General features: G+C 36.9%; 1 protein-coding gene across 5 annotated transcripts in view; it reads right to left on the minus strand.

The window, feature by feature from the left end:
• Pde11 (Phosphodiesterase 11) overlaps positions 1-18,510 on the minus strand; it is a 959,005-nt gene that overhangs the window by 455,752 nt on the left and 484,743 nt on the right. For all 5 annotated transcript variants that reach the window (XR_014131602.1, XM_081759673.1, XM_081759669.1 and 2 more), the window contains one exon: positions 4,448-4,531. Coding sequence is in view for 2 of the 5 variants with exons in the window: in XM_081759669.1 (XP_081615795.1) it covers positions 4,448-4,531 (84 nt within the window). In the remaining 3 variants the exon portion in view is untranslated. The remainder of the gene's footprint in view (positions 1-4,447; positions 4,532-18,510) is intronic.

The following is an 18,510-nucleotide window of genomic DNA, read 5'->3' on the forward strand; positions in this document are numbered from 1 at the left end:
ATACAGGCCTACAACTTAACATAGGATCCGAACCACATGTTCCCACCAGGAAATGAACTAGAATCTCCCATGTTCAAAGAATGGATTGGAGGTATTAATTAAAAATTGCTTGCACTGCTTCTCTACTCAGTTGCTAGTAAGTCAAATATTGAAAAAGTTAGTACCGGTCGATAATTACCTTGTGCTATCAAACATTCAACACTGTTATTATTTTAATGCAATAGCAACTATGATTAATCCTAAAAGTTCCAACCTTCGAGATGAACACTATTTTAATGTCATGATTTTGGAGTTTAATGTTAGTTTAAAAAAAACGTATCATGACTCACTTTGTCAGGGTGTTTCAAAACACCGACAAAGTTTGGGAGGTGATTCGTGACACCAAGATAAAGAGAAAAGAGCAGACCAACCTGGGTGCACAAATGGTTCCTTTCAAAGTTATAGGCTCCCGAAAACATGAAAAAAATGAAATTTAAAGGTCCATAGCTCCAAAACTATGGGATCTACCGCAGTCGGGTCAAGACTTTATCTAGGAACTAGAATGTGCTCTACCCAAATATCCAAGTTTCAGAATCCAGCGGAAATTCTGCAACAAGTTTTACAGAGACAGTAAAACACCTTGCATATACGAATATTTTTTCCTGTTAAAAATGCTTTTGTTTCGTTTAAATAAAAAGAAAGACAACGATCGTATAAGATTTTACATTACCTAAACACGAATGCCTCCAGCCCTCATCACTAGTCCCTGCCAAAAATAATATTAAGATTACCTTCGCTACTGTTGCAGTTTCAATTATTTAGTGATTGTTAAGAACAGTGGCGTATTTACGATTTTGTTTCGGGGGGCTTTGCCTGAAAATGTGAAAATTCTGCCATGTAGCCTGAAAATGTGAAAATTCTGCAATGTATTTCATATACTTTACTATAGTAAATAAGATTTCGGGGGGGTTATGCCCGGAAGCCCCTCTAAATACGCCACTGGTTGAGAACTATTATTGATGTATTAATATCTAAGTAGCCACTAGGCCAGTAGTTCTCAACCTTTTTTGACTGATGACACACTTTACTGAACGTCCAGGACATTGCGGCACACTTGTTTGATATTTATAATAATAATAATAATAATAATAATAATAATAATAATAATAATAATAATAATAATAATAATAATAATAATAATAATAATAATAATAATATCTATTATAATAGTGAAACCAATTAGTTTTTGTAATGACTCTATATAGCACTGAGCGTTATTGCTGGCGCTGGAGGTGTTGACTGCTACAGTCTGTCTCGGTTTTAACTAATTATTATTAAATTCTTCATGATTTTTAAATTCTAAAGTTTCGGGACACACCTTAGGGGACTGTGTGGTCCTCGGTTGAGAAACACTGCACTACCCAGTCGAACCCAGAAGGAAGCACGCGTGCCACCAGCCATTCATTGTAATGTAAGTCAAGTAATATAAAGCTATCCCTGTCGGTACACGATAGCTGTCGCCTTAAAACAATTCTCTGTCCCTCCGTTTGAACCCCGCCTAAAACTAAAGTTTATATTTTCATTGGCACAACCAGAGAAGATTTCCGAGGCTAGCCTAGGGGAAGTTCCCCCGAAGCATATCACCGATTGTGCCTAAAGACACATTGTCACGCTACATGAATCTTGTAGCTGTCATAAAAAGAAAGAAAAAAACTTGCAACCCGATCTTTCTATTTACTGTTTAGATGTTACAACTTCCTGAAAGCAAGAAAGGTATCATCACATATGCAGCACGGCACTCTAGTGGACAAAGAGTGAACTTCCTCCTTAAAAACGTGTACTTTGGCGCGCTTTCCCTCCCTGTCCAAAAGAATCCGTTGTTTCGGAAGCGGCGAAACTGGTTTTTCCTTTATGTCAGCGGGGGGGGGGAGGGAGGGTGATACTAGGTAGCATGCAAGGCGTCCCGAACAGTTGCACATGGTTCAACTTCTTGCAAGATGAAAAAAAAAAGTTCTGTGTTGCTTTCAAGACTATGTTTACATGGTGAAATACGGTAGGATTTCAAGATTTTTTTCTTTATAATAGCTACAAGATTCATTTAACGTGGCAATGTGGTCTAAGGTGTGTTGTCAATATTTTCGCAGTACTACTTTCTCACCCTGTGAGTTGAAAGTTCTCCCCGGCAAAATCTTGTGAAATCATCACTAGCCACGATGATGTCTTAATTTGATGTAAAAGTTATCAAAAACCTTCCGCGTCACAAGTTTACGAAGGGTGTGATACAACAATATTCGAACAATATTTATAATTGGAATGTATTGAGTAATGACTTGCATATTTTTAAACGTTTATATATGCTCTTCATTACAGTTGTTCAATCATTTTATAAATCAGACTTCCAAACTGTGCTATGCAAAAGTGTCGAAAGTTTTATAGAATGGCTGTGTCTGTCCATGTGTATGTAATACTAAAACAGTGTTTGAGATCTGACTCTTGAGTAAACTAAACGGCGTGACAAACATCTTGGCATTTAAAGGCGGCGCTCGAAGTTCCCTTTAAACGCTGCTAGCAAATGAGAGGCCAGCCGTATTGCCATGTTTATTTTGTACACATCCACGTCTATCCTTTGCCACCTGATTGCGCTGTAGTTCGTCTGCTTAGCCATAACCACGCCCCTTAGCATTCAGCAACATCGCGTCAGAGCTTGCGTTTTATTCGTTTAGCTGAAACGCCAAGATGTTTGTCACAGGCTTTAGTGTTGTTCAGGATATTTGAGAAATTTTTCGTCTCGTCCGACCAGGGGCGGATCCAGGAGGGGCGACTTCTGGGAGAGGGGTTGTAGAGCTACTTTTAAGAGCACCAAGCTCTGGGATGGGTTTTATTTATATATAAAATAAGAAAGTTTCCTCTTCTGAGAAGGGGGGGCGATCGCCCCGATCACCCCCTCTGGATCCGCCCCTGCGTCCGACTCTCATCTTGAAAAGAAGACAAATATTGTCATGTTTTCGTCTCGTGGGCAACACTACACAGAATGTGTTCTTAGCTTAATAGGGATCTTCCTAGCTGGTGTAAATACCCTGTGTAGCTTTTGTGCACAAGTTTCCGGGTTTGATTCACACTGGAATGACATCGAACGTCCTACAGTGTTTCAGATCTCATTTTAAAACTGCAGGTTTCGTCCTATATAGCCTTGGAGCTGAGAAGGACGTAAATAAAAATCAATCAACCTTCCAGTTTAAAAGTGAATCTAATGTTCCTTTGTTACAATGCAGTGTACTTTAGAGAACCTTCCTTATGCTCCTTTTGCAATCATTCCGTTTAATATATATGTGGTACACTACTCAATAAAAATAGCTCGTCAAGTCCGATGAATCGAGATAGCAAGGATAATATTAGGTCAGACTGCATACTATAATTGCATATCCACATATAGCACAAGATGTTCACAGAACACTTGATGTCCCATACCTGCCATCGAAACATTCTGGCTCGCAGTAGAAACTATAAAAGTAATGGAAAAATTCACGGGATTTACCTTGGATTTTAATAGAATATCCCTCTTAGGCTAGGAGACATTTGGTTACTCAAACGTTGTTCTGTGACTATGGTGCAATTAGTCCAGAAATGTTCCACAGGAAGCCCAGTTTTTGGGACATTATCGGACAGCTGGATTTTCATAGGATGTCCACTGGCAAAATTTGGACGTCCCGTAGACATCCCAATATCTCGGTACTGTCTGAACATCTCTGTGCTATAGGGATAGTGTATAATAAAGATCTTAAGATCTTCCATATAGGACAGAAAATTGGGTCTCCGACACTTATAACGTCACTATCTGGAATGCCTCTTCTTCGCATGGAGATAATATGTTTATGGAAATTTCAATCTCTCCTCCTTACGATACACTTTTCAATTAAAGTACCTAGACGACCTTCCCCCGTTAGAATACATATTTCAATAAAGAACAAAAATCTTACCTCTTCTCACCTTCCAAGCCGATGGGGCTGAATTTGAATTTAAATCGCATCGGAAGTGCCACTATTCATCTCAGCGACCCCAGAAACTATGGACTGGACACTAATATTGGTATTTTCGATTATTTTTATATGTCACAACTCCCCTCCTTGCCCATAGCCCAATGTCGAAAATTGTCAATGTAATATCATAAGATCATTTGAAGCCCTATGGTTGATAACATGCCAATATCATTTTAATTAGTTCAGTAGATATTTTGTGGTGAGGTAACGCACAAACTCGCATTTCTTTATATATAGACAGATAAATTGAGCAAACAAATTTCCCTCTTATGAGACAACTGGAAGCAGATAATATCAATTCTTTCCCTTCAACTTAATAAAAATAATTACAACACATACAAACAAAAAAATGTTCAATGGCCATTATCTGTTATAGTGCTGTGCGTATAACGAAATATATAAATGTAAAATTCTTCAAACAATACACTTACCTGCTTTTCTGCGCGCATTCCACAAGACAGGATGCGGCGATGGGTTATCGGCTGTTGAAGCCAGTTTGACTCTTGGCCTGGCACCTGAAACAAAGAAGGAAACTAAATATTATTACACTTGTCTTTCCCAACAACACAAAAGATACAATCCAAAATAATTAAATCATATACTCGTAGAACTTTCCGACTTCTACGTCACGACATTTTTTAAACACAAGTATAAATTCATTGGAGTTCTGTGCCTTTTCCACCGAAATTAATTTCCGAAAGTTGAGATCTATTCTTTCGCTTCCACAGTCCCGAAAACAACAGACTGAAAAAAAGTTAACTTGGGGATTTCCTAGGGAAAAGGAACTATCCATAACTATTAAATTTGCACAAAATTGTAATTTTTTATCAGCAGGGACATGATAGATTTAGTAGAAAGACTATTTTATTTGTTTGTGTGTGTGTTTGTGTTACAGCGAAAGCCTTTAATCTTGAAAGCCTTTTTTGTGGTGGACAAACACCGTGTGCGTGGGTTTTCTCGGGGTTCTCCCGTTTCCTCCTACTTTCTTCATTCCACCATTTCATTCATTACTCATTATCACCGTCTCCTTTAGCCTAACCGGCATAACTGTGTGACGTAAAACTCAAAGATTTCATTTCATTTCATTTTGAAAGCCTTTTACTCAGATTTTGACGGTAGGTAAGGAGACACTCCCCCCTCCCCCCCATTTCCTCAGTGAGCCGCGAGAAATGCGAGATTATAACGCTTGCCAAGTTAATGTCAGTCATTGAACTGTCCTACGATAATATAACCTTCCAATATTATTGTAAACGTGTAAACATAAAAGTTCTGTGAAAAAGGTGTCTACTGTATAGGCCTATGCTTGGTAAATCCGTTATGTAAATTGAAATTTCTCTAAAATAAACCAACTTTGTTTATAACAGAATGTGTATTATAATTAATGCCAGTGATTGGGTATCATCAAAAGATGTATTACTAATAGCGTATCGCCTTAAGAAAAAGCAGAAATTTACTTAAACTACTCGCTGAGCAAAACTATACTTTTGAGTTGAGTTCACTTTGAGTTTTACGTTCCATTCAGCAGCGAGGCTATGTGAGACGTGGACCTACTGATTAACGTGGAATCCGAACCACATGAGCTCCCGCCGGGAATCGAACTCGGGTCTCCCACGTCAAAGGCACGTACGCTAATCGCTTAGCCACGAAGGAACTCAAACTATACTTTTATTTAAAATGTTAATAACGTGTAACAGTTTCGCCAATTGTCTACTTTGGTTTCATCAGACACTATTTCTAAACAAGTGTAGATCTCATGAAGCCAAAGTAGATAATATATTTCTAACTTTTTAATAAACTTATTGTTTTGCTCGGCACGTTGTTTACATTAAATTTCAATTGATAAGAAACAAAGCTGGATAATATCCAGGACATAGGACGTTGTTTGTACACACTGACCATCATGTCTCCATGCATATTATCATATTTAGCGATTAGAGACGAATCATATACACGGAATAGGCTACCAATATTTCGTAACTTCAGTTCAGGAATTCCAGATTCGAAACCACATTTAAGAGTAATTTAGCTTTCTTTCAATAACATCACATGAGTGAAAACAATACTTAAAAAAACATTTCTTAGACCGTGTGACGTTATTTATGAAGTTGATTGGCTAAAGCAACGACAACATTCAAACAACTTTTTTAAACGCATGAATTTATTGCAAAAGGCAATATGAACTAGTTTCTTCATACAAATTGATGGAAACCAATCATTAGTCTCTTGAAACAGCGCTAACCACATAAAACTGTTATCTCAAAACTGTCACTACATTCGGAATTCGATAAGAAGTTGAAAAATCTTCACCGTTAACTCTTTATTAGTTTTGCATTTCGATTTGCATCGGTTATTGTTAGTCTTAAAGAAATATTGTTTTCCTTTCTAATTAGCAACATAGTGCATTTTCTTTTGAGTATTCTACGCCACGAATTAACGAGTTTTATTCCAGGAATGCTGTTTACACACTACATTATGCATGCTTATTTTTAATCTTCTGTTTTAGTGGAATTTAATATAAAACTAACGCAAAAAACATAGAGCTAAATAGCACATGGTAATTACGGCTATTATTTTAATGCTGCATGTTTGGAAACTATAAGCACATCCACAACCACGATCGTTATTACCAAGAGAAGTTTGCTTACTCAAAGATCTTATTTTATAATTCATTACACAAGGCTACGCCGCATGTTTTCATTTTTTAAAATTAAAACATTTGTAAAAAATCTATCTACCTATCTTCTACAGGGTGATTCTTTTAAAACTCACGGATTTCATTTGGGTCTTGATTTTCTAACTGAAGTCCGATTTTCGTGCGGTTCGTGGCAAATGATCGAGGAAGGATGGGAGATTTATGGGACTATGTTTACTGATTTAAATTCATCCGGGTTAATATCGATCACGTCTTAAGAAAAACAGCAAATTTTCGCCAGTGTACCTTACAATTGGAACGAGGTGTGATGCAGTGTGGAGATTTGAGTTTTTTTTTTCGTTAGATGGCAACCTTACCAAGGTCAAGAAGAAGCAGGAAACTGGGCCGTTGTATTGGGGATTGTGCTGTATGTTCTGTGCTACTGTGTGAGTATGATCAGGGCACAGTGAGAATAGTGTATTCTTTGGAACAACACGAATTTGTCGTTAAAAGTTTCGGAGAACGCAGTTTGTTGTTGCTATGCAAAGGGCACTCAGAAACAAATTTGCTTCAGTTCTGCCCCAGACAGGAAAATAATGTGGTCGCTAGTAAATAAATTGGAAGAAACAGGATCGCTACTGAGTGAGACAGGGACGCATCGGACCCCGCAGACGGCTGTTGTGGAAGATGTCAGTTATCGACTCCTTAGGTCGCCCAAGAAATGTCTCCTCGTTTGTGGCAAGTAACCGGCTATAGCTATCCACATGTGATTTATGGGTGTTACTACTAATACTTAATTTGTATAATATATATATAATATATATTAATTTGTATAAAATATATTAATATATATATAATTGAAAATAACCGATATTAGTGTCAAATTCATAGTTTTCGGGGTCGCTGAGATAAACAGTGACACTTCCGATGCCGTTTAAATCCACATTCAGCCCCGCAACTTCGCGATAGGGAAGGAAAGATATATATATATATATATATATGATCGAAAATGACCGATATTAGAGAGTGCTTTAGTAATAGTAAAAAGTAACTGAAACAGAATTTTTACTATTTTTTCTTATTTTAACCCAACGAAGCGAGTAATTGACGCTAATACATAAATAAATGCACAACAGAACTGTGATAAAACTCCTGATTTAAACATTCGCTATCACATTCATTAGGTTAAGGAATGTCCATAAGTTAAAGAATGTGTATTAGGATAAATAATATAAAGACGGATCAGTGGTGAAACAACTCATGGATGAAAGGAAAGTATGTCAAGAGAATTCAAGTAATTAAACTGTTTTATCCACTACCAAAGGCCAACAGAGTATAAACCTACGAATATGCTCTCTTGAAGGAAGCTTTCAACAACTGAGCCTATTCGATCCATAACTGATTTACTATACATTAATATTTCCCAAATTATGCGTCGTGCTGCCCTAGTATGTCTTGGCTGGATTACAGGAGGTTATTGAAATATTTGGAAAGTTTTACTTAAATGATAACCTTAGAAACGTCATAAGTACAACGACAATCATTAGAGTTTACTCGTGTACATCAGCACTTTGCCAAGGTCTTCACGAGAAGAATTCTTTATGAATTCAAAATATGTTTCATGCTTTATGCATATGTGTCAGGTTTTCTGAAAGAAGAAAAAACAAGAATTTTAGGAAAATTAAAAATGGATCAAAAAATTTCGATCTTGGCCAATACTTAGTTTTTGGATCGGGAGCCAGAAAATTTTTGAACGGTCCGCAAATCGAGTTTTCGTATTTTCTAAGGAATAAGCACATCATACTGAGTTAAGTGATAGTTTAGGTTTGGCTGTAATATATGTAGTTCTCCAAGAGGCCTACAAGAAAAATTTTGATTAATATATACTGGATATTTTGATTCAAAAGGGGAGAACATATATCGCATACGATCTACAAAACTCATTCGATCTTCATCAGTGCTGCTCACAAGACGAGATGATATAAATAAGGCTGTCTCGACTCATCTCGAAAATTTTGCAGTCTCGTCTCAGTTCTCAAAATTCTTGTCTCGTCTCTTTTCCTGTAAATTTATGTACAAAAATGTATGTCTTTTATTATTATCTTTTTAATTTTATCCAGAAGTTATCAGAATCCTTTCGCGTTACGAGAGGTCCACGAAGGGTGTGGAATAACAACATTTAAACCATATTTCTTATTTTAATTATATTGTGTATTAATTTGCGTACCTTTAAACCCTGATAAACACGGTTATCCTCCCCCTCACACAAACGACTTTTTCAAGAGTGGTGCGTGCCACTTTCTTTAAGAATGAGTCCATGGTTCAATTCCAAGCCAAGTAAGTTTGTGGTAGACAACATCGTGTCCGTGCGTTTTGTCAGGGTACTCCCATTTCCTTCCACTTTCTCATTCCACCAATTCTTCCATAAATATTCATTTGCTTTAATCATCATCCCCCTTAGCCTAAAGGGTACAACGTGGAACGTTAAACTGAAAGATTTCATTTCACTTTATTTTCATTTTAAGAATATAATTGCATGCAAGCGAGAATGTCATATCTATTGAGAAATCGCATACGTATATCTGACTGAATGTACGTTGTAATGTAAAAAATGTTTTTAGATTATTGGTAGATTACAGAAACACCCAAAGGTGTTTTCCGTTTTCCACGCGAGGGGTGGGGGTGGCAAAACACCGACAAGCAAGTGAAGTCGCAATATACACACTTTGATGTACATAATGCGTCATGTAAAAAAATATTATTGATAGGCATTGCAAAACTTTATTAACTACAGTAAGCATATTAAATACTGTAGTGAGTGAGTAAGCATATCTAATATGCTTTGATACGTATTTTGAAGAACGAAACCCCTTTTGAAAATCAAGAGGGGCAACTACTCCCTCTTGCTTCCAGCTGAGGGTATCAATTGTAGATTAAGTACCCACTTTTCACATTTTAAACTCATTTCAGCTAAAGATTTTAAATAAACGTATATTTTTTTAAAAAAAAAAGTGTGGATAATATAAAATTACTAAACAAGTGTTATTCTGTGGTTCTCAAGTGAGAACAAAACACAATGTAAAAGTACGATGTAATACCGTTGAAACTATTCATTACTTGAATAGAAGACACTCTAAGTTTGTCAGTTCTTTCTGTTCACGTTCCTCAGTGCTGAATTCCAGCTTACAGAGCCAAAAATAAAGTTACATGGGGGTGTGCGGAAGGCAATGTGGAACATATTCGCTAGAAGCAAATGTGGATATGATTTTTCGCAATGCCTTACCAACAGCCATTTTATTTTTTCTTTCTTTTGCTAGCCATTTTATTCCAAATTGCGAGTAGATACTAGTGCGAAATGCCATGTATAATAATAATTTTAACATTGTTTGCATATTTCTTAGTATATTTCACACATTTGAAAGTAAAAATAATTCACTGAAATAACCCTTCCTAATATTGTATATTCTCTTGCGCAGACACTGTATTCCCACATAATATGGATATACTTAAACACATCTTATTAAGCAAAACAATAGCACGAAATATTTATAATGCTGACTATATGCACATGTTGCATATCACTGTTGTATTTTCTCTGATTCATTGTTGTATCTCAGTGTTCCAATAACAAGGATGAACTCAAAACAAGTATGTTTCTCGGGAGAAAAGTCATTTAATTACTCCAAGCAGCTTTCATGAAATCATCGTTCATTTGAGATGTTCTATGTAGCATGGGTAAACTCAATATCGATGGGTACTTTCTTTTATTTATTTTTTAATACCAAACTGATCTGCGGTAGCTAGTATATATATGCACATTTTGTGGGAATCGTTGTCTTTTTCATATAAACTGCCGTTTGAAAATAAATGGATGATAATTTAGAGCGTTCACAGTGTACAGAATAAGGGCATTTGTCGAGACATACGTATTTGTTCGAGTTCACGCTTATTACCCATAGTGTCTCAGCTGTTCTTAATACTGAAAAAATGTTGATAAGTTGCTATGTCTAGTGCAGGGCGCAAAATTTCCGGTCGTCAGGTCGTCATTGGCGATTAGAAATTTAGAGCTGGCGACCAGTGTTCAGTAGGAATGGTTTCTACGTAAACTCACGGGGCTGCGCAGTTTCTGTTTCGCACAAAAATAATTGTCACCGAGTGGAAGAAAACACGGAATATGAAGTCATAACAATGGACATGGAAAGTGTGAAGTTTTTAGAACGTTGTAATTCGTTCCTCCTTTCCCACCCTCCTGAATCTAATGTCTGGTTTTGAAATTTTATGCCCTGATGTAATCTCTTTCTTTGTCAAACCAAAGGCTGTTTGGGGTCGACCTCTTATAATTTGTATGTGAGATACTGGCGACCATTATTTTTGGATTGGCGAATGTGTGTGACTTTGAAATTTTGCGCCTTGGTCTAGTGTATACTTATTAAAAAAGTAAATATTGTTGCCCATGTCTTACCATATTTCCAGTTCCGTAATGTTATATTTTAGTAATACTATGTCAATGGAGAATATACACAGAGTCCGTACTTTGAAGGAGAATATAATCTGGAAAGATAGTTTAAGGCTCCGTTATAATAATAATAATAATAATAATAATAATAATAATAATAATAATAATAATAATAATAATAATAATAATAATAATAATAATAATAATAATAGTGTTCCTCAAATAACGTACATAGGAGAAAAAGCCAGCAAGCCACTGGTGAGAAACTGTACCCCGTGATGAAGTTTTATATAGCATGAACCAGACGAATTGACGTTTGGCTTGAGTCAACAAGCTTGCAATGCACTGCTACCAAATATCTGATGTAAATTTTGCTTTCAGTGAGCGAATATTGCGACATGTTAATAAGGTTTTCATCTTACTCAGAGCATACAACATACGTGGGAGAAATAATGGAGGGAAACACTAAGATAGAGGAAGGAAGGGGAATGATGTAGGAAAATGGAATAAGCAAGTATAGAGAGCGTACGTGTCATCATAGAACCAAGAGTATACCTACAAAACTATCCGCCTGTGGCAACTGTCTTTCATCATCGTTAGGGTAGGGTCATGCCGAAGAGACTTCGCGATCGAGGGCGAGGTTTAGGTTGCGGTCGCACCCTCGATACTGGCACAAACACATGGATTCAAAAGGGTAAGCGCATGCCGAAGATGTACGCTACATCACGACATAGAGGTCGACCGCGAGGGTGAATTAGTGGACGCGATGATGAACAACTGAGTTTGTTTTTACATCGATGTTCAGGGGACGCATCCCTGTGGCGCGTGTTCTCATTGATTCTCCCTGAAGCGCTGCACGGAATAAAGTCTTCATTTGTTTAGAATTTTGTCTGCAGAGGATTGTGTGTGTCTATGCTCGAGAGGTTTTGCTGCACTATTATATTTGATTATGAAAGACATATTAATAGAACTAATGAGGAATGTTCCAGCAATATGGATAAGAAACACAAACATCATAATAGGCATGTTTTAAATAGAGAATGGAAGAAAATAGCAACTGAAATGGGAATGGCAGATAAGTTATTTATTTGAGAATTACACTGTAGCTTATTATTACATAAGGCAATGGTGGTCACAGGGAGGGGGTTTTCGGGCTGAAGTCCGTTAATTGTAGAAGTTAAAAAAAAAAAAAAGAAGCTACTGTTAATCATATCTATGCTTAAAAACTCCACACCACCACCCCCAATTCCGAGGTTAATAAAAAGGGTTTCTTCTAAATTCGTTATTGATATAAGGTAAAGAAATACCTGTAAAGACAGGCACGTATCCATAGGGAGGAAACGTCGAATAATGGAACTGCAGTGTAGAAACTTCATTTGCTGCAGTTAATACCCCCTCCACCTCGAAACCTGAAGATATACCTGATTTATTTATTTATGAATTTTTACTGGAAAGCGATTTCTCGCCCGAGTGCTGAAAGAGGGCATTTCTTCACAGAAAATTGAATAAAAGGTAAAAGTCTTTGATTTAGAATATTGATAGAGATGAAAAAGAGATGAGACTCAAATATTTTTGCGAAACAAGAGACGAGACTTTGGCATTTCTCATATCTCTTCTCGCGTCCATCCCTATTTATAAACTGTTTGGTCCTTTCAATTTCAAAATGTGGTTTCTCAGTAAATTTTATGCACTGACATAATAATTTCACATGCGCACGGCAATGTTTCTCCTTAAACTGAGAACTTACATCAAGGGTGCGACCTCCTCGCTATGTGCGCCCTTCATCCATCACGATCTAGACATCGAGGTAGCGACCGCGACATAAACCTCGACCTCGATCTCGAGGTATCTTCGGTATACATTTGCCCTTAGGTTACCTGCCAGCTCTTTCCTTTCTTCATGCGTTTTACTGAAAAGGGAAGCAGCCAACTGTGACGTCACAGAGCATTCAGTTGGAAATGGTTCCTCTAGAAGATTTAGCATGAAGTTTGTTGTTCTAAAAAAAAATACACTAGTGAAAAGTACATATAATGCCTATCCACTTCAGTATAGGCATTATAGCCTACCGTATATATTACAGTTCACCTACGAAAGAATTTTACAACGGTACTGGGAAATCGTGTATGCAAATCCTCTTGAAAATGACATGGAATGCTAGTATATGTAAAGTACGCCTTTAACTTACCTCCAGAGAAATAAATCGCTAAAAGTAAAATCTGGCAAACGGAATGATCACAGATCTTTGTACTCGCTTTATGAAGCACGCGCAATCCAGTGTTATGGAAGAACACGATTGAGTACTAGCAGATTATCGTGAAAACAAGAGGAGGGAGGGATTGAAAGTATTGATAACATAATTGGACAACTGCTCTTGCTAATGGCGCAGGTTACATTCACACTAGGCAGTAAACATATTTTATTTATTGCGAAACCCCACTATTCACGAACTCCCTGTATCTGTAGAGATTTTTTTTTTTAAATTCCATAAAGCCTATATATTGTATACATAGTATAAAGTTTGAGAATCATTCACACAGTATGAAAATATTTTACTGTACAAGCAATTACTTGTCATTATTAAATTAAGAGGACTTGTTCATGTATGATTTTGTTGGCTATTGCAACATTTCGGAAGCGGAAATGAAGTAATTTTCCTGTAAGGAACAGGAAAACAAGTTGGAGGATGTTGTTAGTGATAAGCGTAAATTAGGGCTCCATTTCCCTCTTCTAAGTTCGAGTACACCAGATATGAAAAACTACTGTTTCAGGTGAACTTGTTGTTGTGGCAACTTTTTTTGACATATCTAATCAGTAAGAGAGAATGTTTTATTATATTCTTGTTTTGATTGTTGGTTTGTTTGTTTTTCCCAGGTCAGAAAGTACCATAAGTTTCTTACATAAAATGAAATTGTTACAATAAAATGCTAGAGTCGAATTCAAAGGGTTCTACAATCTTACAGAAAACAGGTTTGGGTCAAATTCGTGACTATTACATGCTTTAATTTCTGAGGTCTCGGTCAAAGTTTTAACAGACACAAAACCTAGAAACTCGATTTCTCCTGTAGTAGAATACTGTTCTTCTATGGCTTATCCCACAAATCTTTCCAAGCTAGACTTTTGTTTTCAACTTCCTTTTGGCTATTGTTCGTAACAGAGTCTCCGAGTTAAGTAGGCCAAGTAACGAAACGGTCATGGAAACAGTGAATCTTACCGTATTCATTGCAGAAGAACTGATATTTTGTTTCTTCATAAAATAGTACATGGCAAATTAAACTGTCACTCTCTACTCCCCAACTTAATTTCTGAGCACTCATTTACAGCATACAGAATATGAGTCTATTATATGTTCCGAAATCCAAAGATCGTTCATATACAGACTTCCTAGTGAATTCAACACACTTTTACCTACTATACATATCATTAGCCTTCAAAGAATTTTCCTCATCTGTAATGTGCAGAGTTAAGACGTGAATAATGTCACGTAAGCTTTTGTTAATACGTTCCTGTTGATATTATGTTACATTATTTTTGGGTTTTCGCAGGTTGCACATTCAAAAATTCAACCATCAATAATTAAGTGCCGTCAGATTCTAGTATGGGTTTCGGACCACATTTTCAAAATTACCGCGTTCACGTGCTACTGTTTTCTGGAGGTGGCGTTTATGTTTTGATGACGCTATAGTTGACAGTCAGTTGTAGGTTCTTGCTTGCACCTGGCAACAGGCTTTTCTGATAATTTGTTTTCATCATTTATTTGCTGCTCACAGCCCCTTTAGTTAAACAAAAATTCTCTAGAACTGCTTTATTCAGTTTGTGAAACATTAAAACTGCGTTTGCTTTTCATTTAGTTTTTACGGGACTGTACAGTTATTCTCATTTTCTGTTACATATATATAAGCATATATAACTACCAGAAATCCGGCACTCCTCACGCCCGGAGGTTGCTGAATGGTTATACATTTAAGTGTAAAATGGCTGATAGTATCTTGAACTACGCAAATAACAACTGCTAAAGACACTAACGATAAACACTTGAAACTTGAATTTATGAATAAAGTATCTATGCTAGTAGTTGAAGCGCTCAGTGTTTCATGTATGGGATATGTATAGTTGCCGTTAAAGTAATCGTTATCTCTCAGGATGTTAAATAATTGGCTCTATTAACGAGCTCGGCCGAAATAATCAGTCTAGCTACCTATTGCAACAAACAGAATTCAATAATTCGCTTTTATTGAAGAGTAACCATGTGGACTAACGAGGACGAAAGTACTAACATTAAATAGAATCTTTTTAGGCGCATTAGCGTGATCCTAATAAATAAACTGACAGATTACTTAGGATCTGCCAAAGTGGACGATTTATGCGACTTTGAGTTCATATATTCTTGTGAAAATAAGATAAGGGTATACATTGTAACTTTCATGTACCCGAACAAACATCTCAATAGGCACAGAACTTAAAGTACTGATAGTTATTCTACTAAGGGCTATCAAGGATTTTGATTTATTCGATTTTGAGTACAACCACAGTTGAACCCTTATGATTATGATCTAATCCCCAAAATGAAAGGATCACTTCATGACATTCGCTTCCGGACTATTCAAGAGACTGACTGCGTGCAATAAGACCACTCCGTCAGAACTAGCAACAGAATACAAGTAGGAGCTGCTAAAGAAGTATGAAAATATAAAAACCTCCACATCGCTGGAAACGAGTTACTGGGAATGCTGGAGAATTTGCTCAAATATGTTTTCTTTTGGCATTAATTAAATACTTGTCATTATTAAATTTCCAACCACATACCGTATATTCAACTCTATCTGTGTTTAAATGTATTTGGGTTATGACTTCTAATAAATATTAATGGAGTGTGACACTAACAGCTTCGCTGAAAAACGCCAAAAATTCTCTTCACATATGAACATAAGGTTTATCTAGAAAATGCGAAAAGTAACACAAAGTATCACCACACAGAGCATAGGGAATATCTGAACAGCTGTGAAAACATTTCAAGAATAGAAGGTCAAGCACCACGTGAACCATATTTGTAAAGTTGATTATTGTATGTAACTCGTACCCAGTCGAATGCCAGGAACACTGTACTATGAGACGAATTCTAGTGTACAACTTATTAAAATAATGAAGAGCAATTTGTGGTGAAAAACATATTTTGCAGTTTAGATTCGCTACTGCCAACTGATTTTCTAATGTAGTATTTAATTCCTTTAGCACATACGCATACTTTATATTATGAAAGGAATTGGTTTGGAATTTTGCGTCCCTTTTCAGTACCGAAGGTATATACAAGGTGTTTCAAAACAACACCGGGAAGCTTTGGTAGGGAATTACTGACATCAACATAAGACAAAAATATAAACCAACCTGGGCGCTATGACCAGCCGAAAATTTGTCGGAAAATCACAAAACAGCCATACCAGTAACTTGAGAACAAAATGTCGGATCGAAGTCAGGTAAAAGGGAATGTTTATTATTTTTAATCGTAGATGTCATTAATGCACAACTGGATATAGCAGAGAGACGGGGCAAGGGTGGTCCCAAAATAAATTAAAGAATTTCTCATCCCAAAATGTAAAATGTCGAATCCGGACCACATGAACTCCTATCAGGAATTGAAAAAATGAAAATGAAATGAAATCTTTGAGTTTTACGTCCCACAATTATGCCGACGAGGCTAAAGGAGACGGTGATAATGAGAAGTGAGTGAAATGGGGGAATGAAGAATGTGGGAGGACACGGGAGAACCCCGAGAATACCCACGGACACGGTGTTTGTCCACCACAAAGTTCACTTGATGGGAGCAGGGCTTGAACCCGGGGCCCCATGCACCAGAGATGAACGCTCTACCACTGAGTCACCGCGGCCCTATCGTGAATTGAATTCGGGTCTCGCACACAAGGTACGTACGCTAACCATAAAGCTACGAGGAACTCTGCTGTGCAAAGAACTAGACGCCGAAAGGATATGTTCGGTTGTTTTTGATGGAATTATACATTCAATGTGTTTACTATCAAACTGTAAGTTGAAAAAGTTTACATGTTTGTGACTCTTTCATGAGTCATACAATAGAATTCAAAATACAAGCTTTGTAAATGATTCACTTGAGGTAAAAACATTAAATACGTGTACAATAAATTTACCAGAAACAACTAAACTTACACATCACCTGGACAGTTTATTTGTTCATACGATGTATTGTAATGTACATGCAAAAAGAATGAGAGACTACATACGAAATAGAGCTGACAATTCCAATTTGTTGATTTGTTTGGAAATTGATTTTGCATCACAAAATTGCATTTTGTTATTCAGACCAGTTGTCTACCGCGTTATGCGCGATGCCAGCACTTGTTAGAAGTATTCCATACCTTGTGAAGCTATAATACATACAATCTATTCCTTCCGCACACTCCGCTACAAGTTCGACTTACTTTGAAATAATTGTCACCGCATGTGGGATCGTGGGATCTCTTACAAGAAACCACTGTTCATTCTTGCCAAATATGCCAGTCTAGATGAACTTTATACAGCTCCGTACCCTAGTCTAGTGACTAAAGTACATGACTTTCTACTTGAGCCCCGAGTTCGATTCCCGGTTAGAGAGAATCAAACGCACTAAAGTGGTTTAAACATAATTTCAAACGATAGATCTCGTCTAATACAGTCACGCTGCTAACAAAGGATGTAAAATACAAATAAATGATCAAAACAATGTTCATTTTTGAAAAGAAACCAAGTGTCACAAACTGCAACTCTGTGCAGGGCAAATCAAGCGTTACACGGTCTAACGCCGTTACAGCTATCATCCGGTGTGATAGATTCCTGGATACTATTTGAACCAAAACTTCCTATTCGAACCAAAATACTTCCCTTCGAAGAAGCTCCGGCGTATAAGGCCGGCCGCTAATTGACAGTAGTATGGGACAGCCAATCCCAGGCACAGGAGATATATAGAGAGAGGCCTCTTTCATAAACTGCACATTTGAAACCCATCAGTATAGAACTGAGGAAAAGAATTGGTATCTCACTTGCAAACACGCACGATGAACGAAACCGCGGAAAGAACGAACTTTGAATATACACTCACTGAGAGTTTGTACTATAGTCATATGATGAACTGAGTTTCACAAATACTTATAATTCAGTTGATAGTAGGGATACACACGAGACAAGATTTGTGGCTGTCTCGTCTAGAAAATGTGTTGTAAAAATGATGTCTCGACTCGAAAACTGTATATTTCTCTATTGGAAGAGCCGTGTCTCGACTCGAATTTTGTCAGGAAAATTCTGTCTCGACTCGTCTCGTGCGCATTCCTAGTTGACAGAAGCTTCCGAGACAACAACAAGGATATTTAGAGTTTAAAATATATTAAGTTTTTCTTATTTTA

This window comes from Thermobia domestica, chromosome 5, assembly GCF_964235325.1.
Source record: "Thermobia domestica chromosome 5, izTheDome1.hap1.1, whole genome shotgun sequence".
Lineage (NCBI taxonomy): Eukaryota > Metazoa > Arthropoda > Insecta > Zygentoma > Lepismatidae > Thermobia > Thermobia domestica.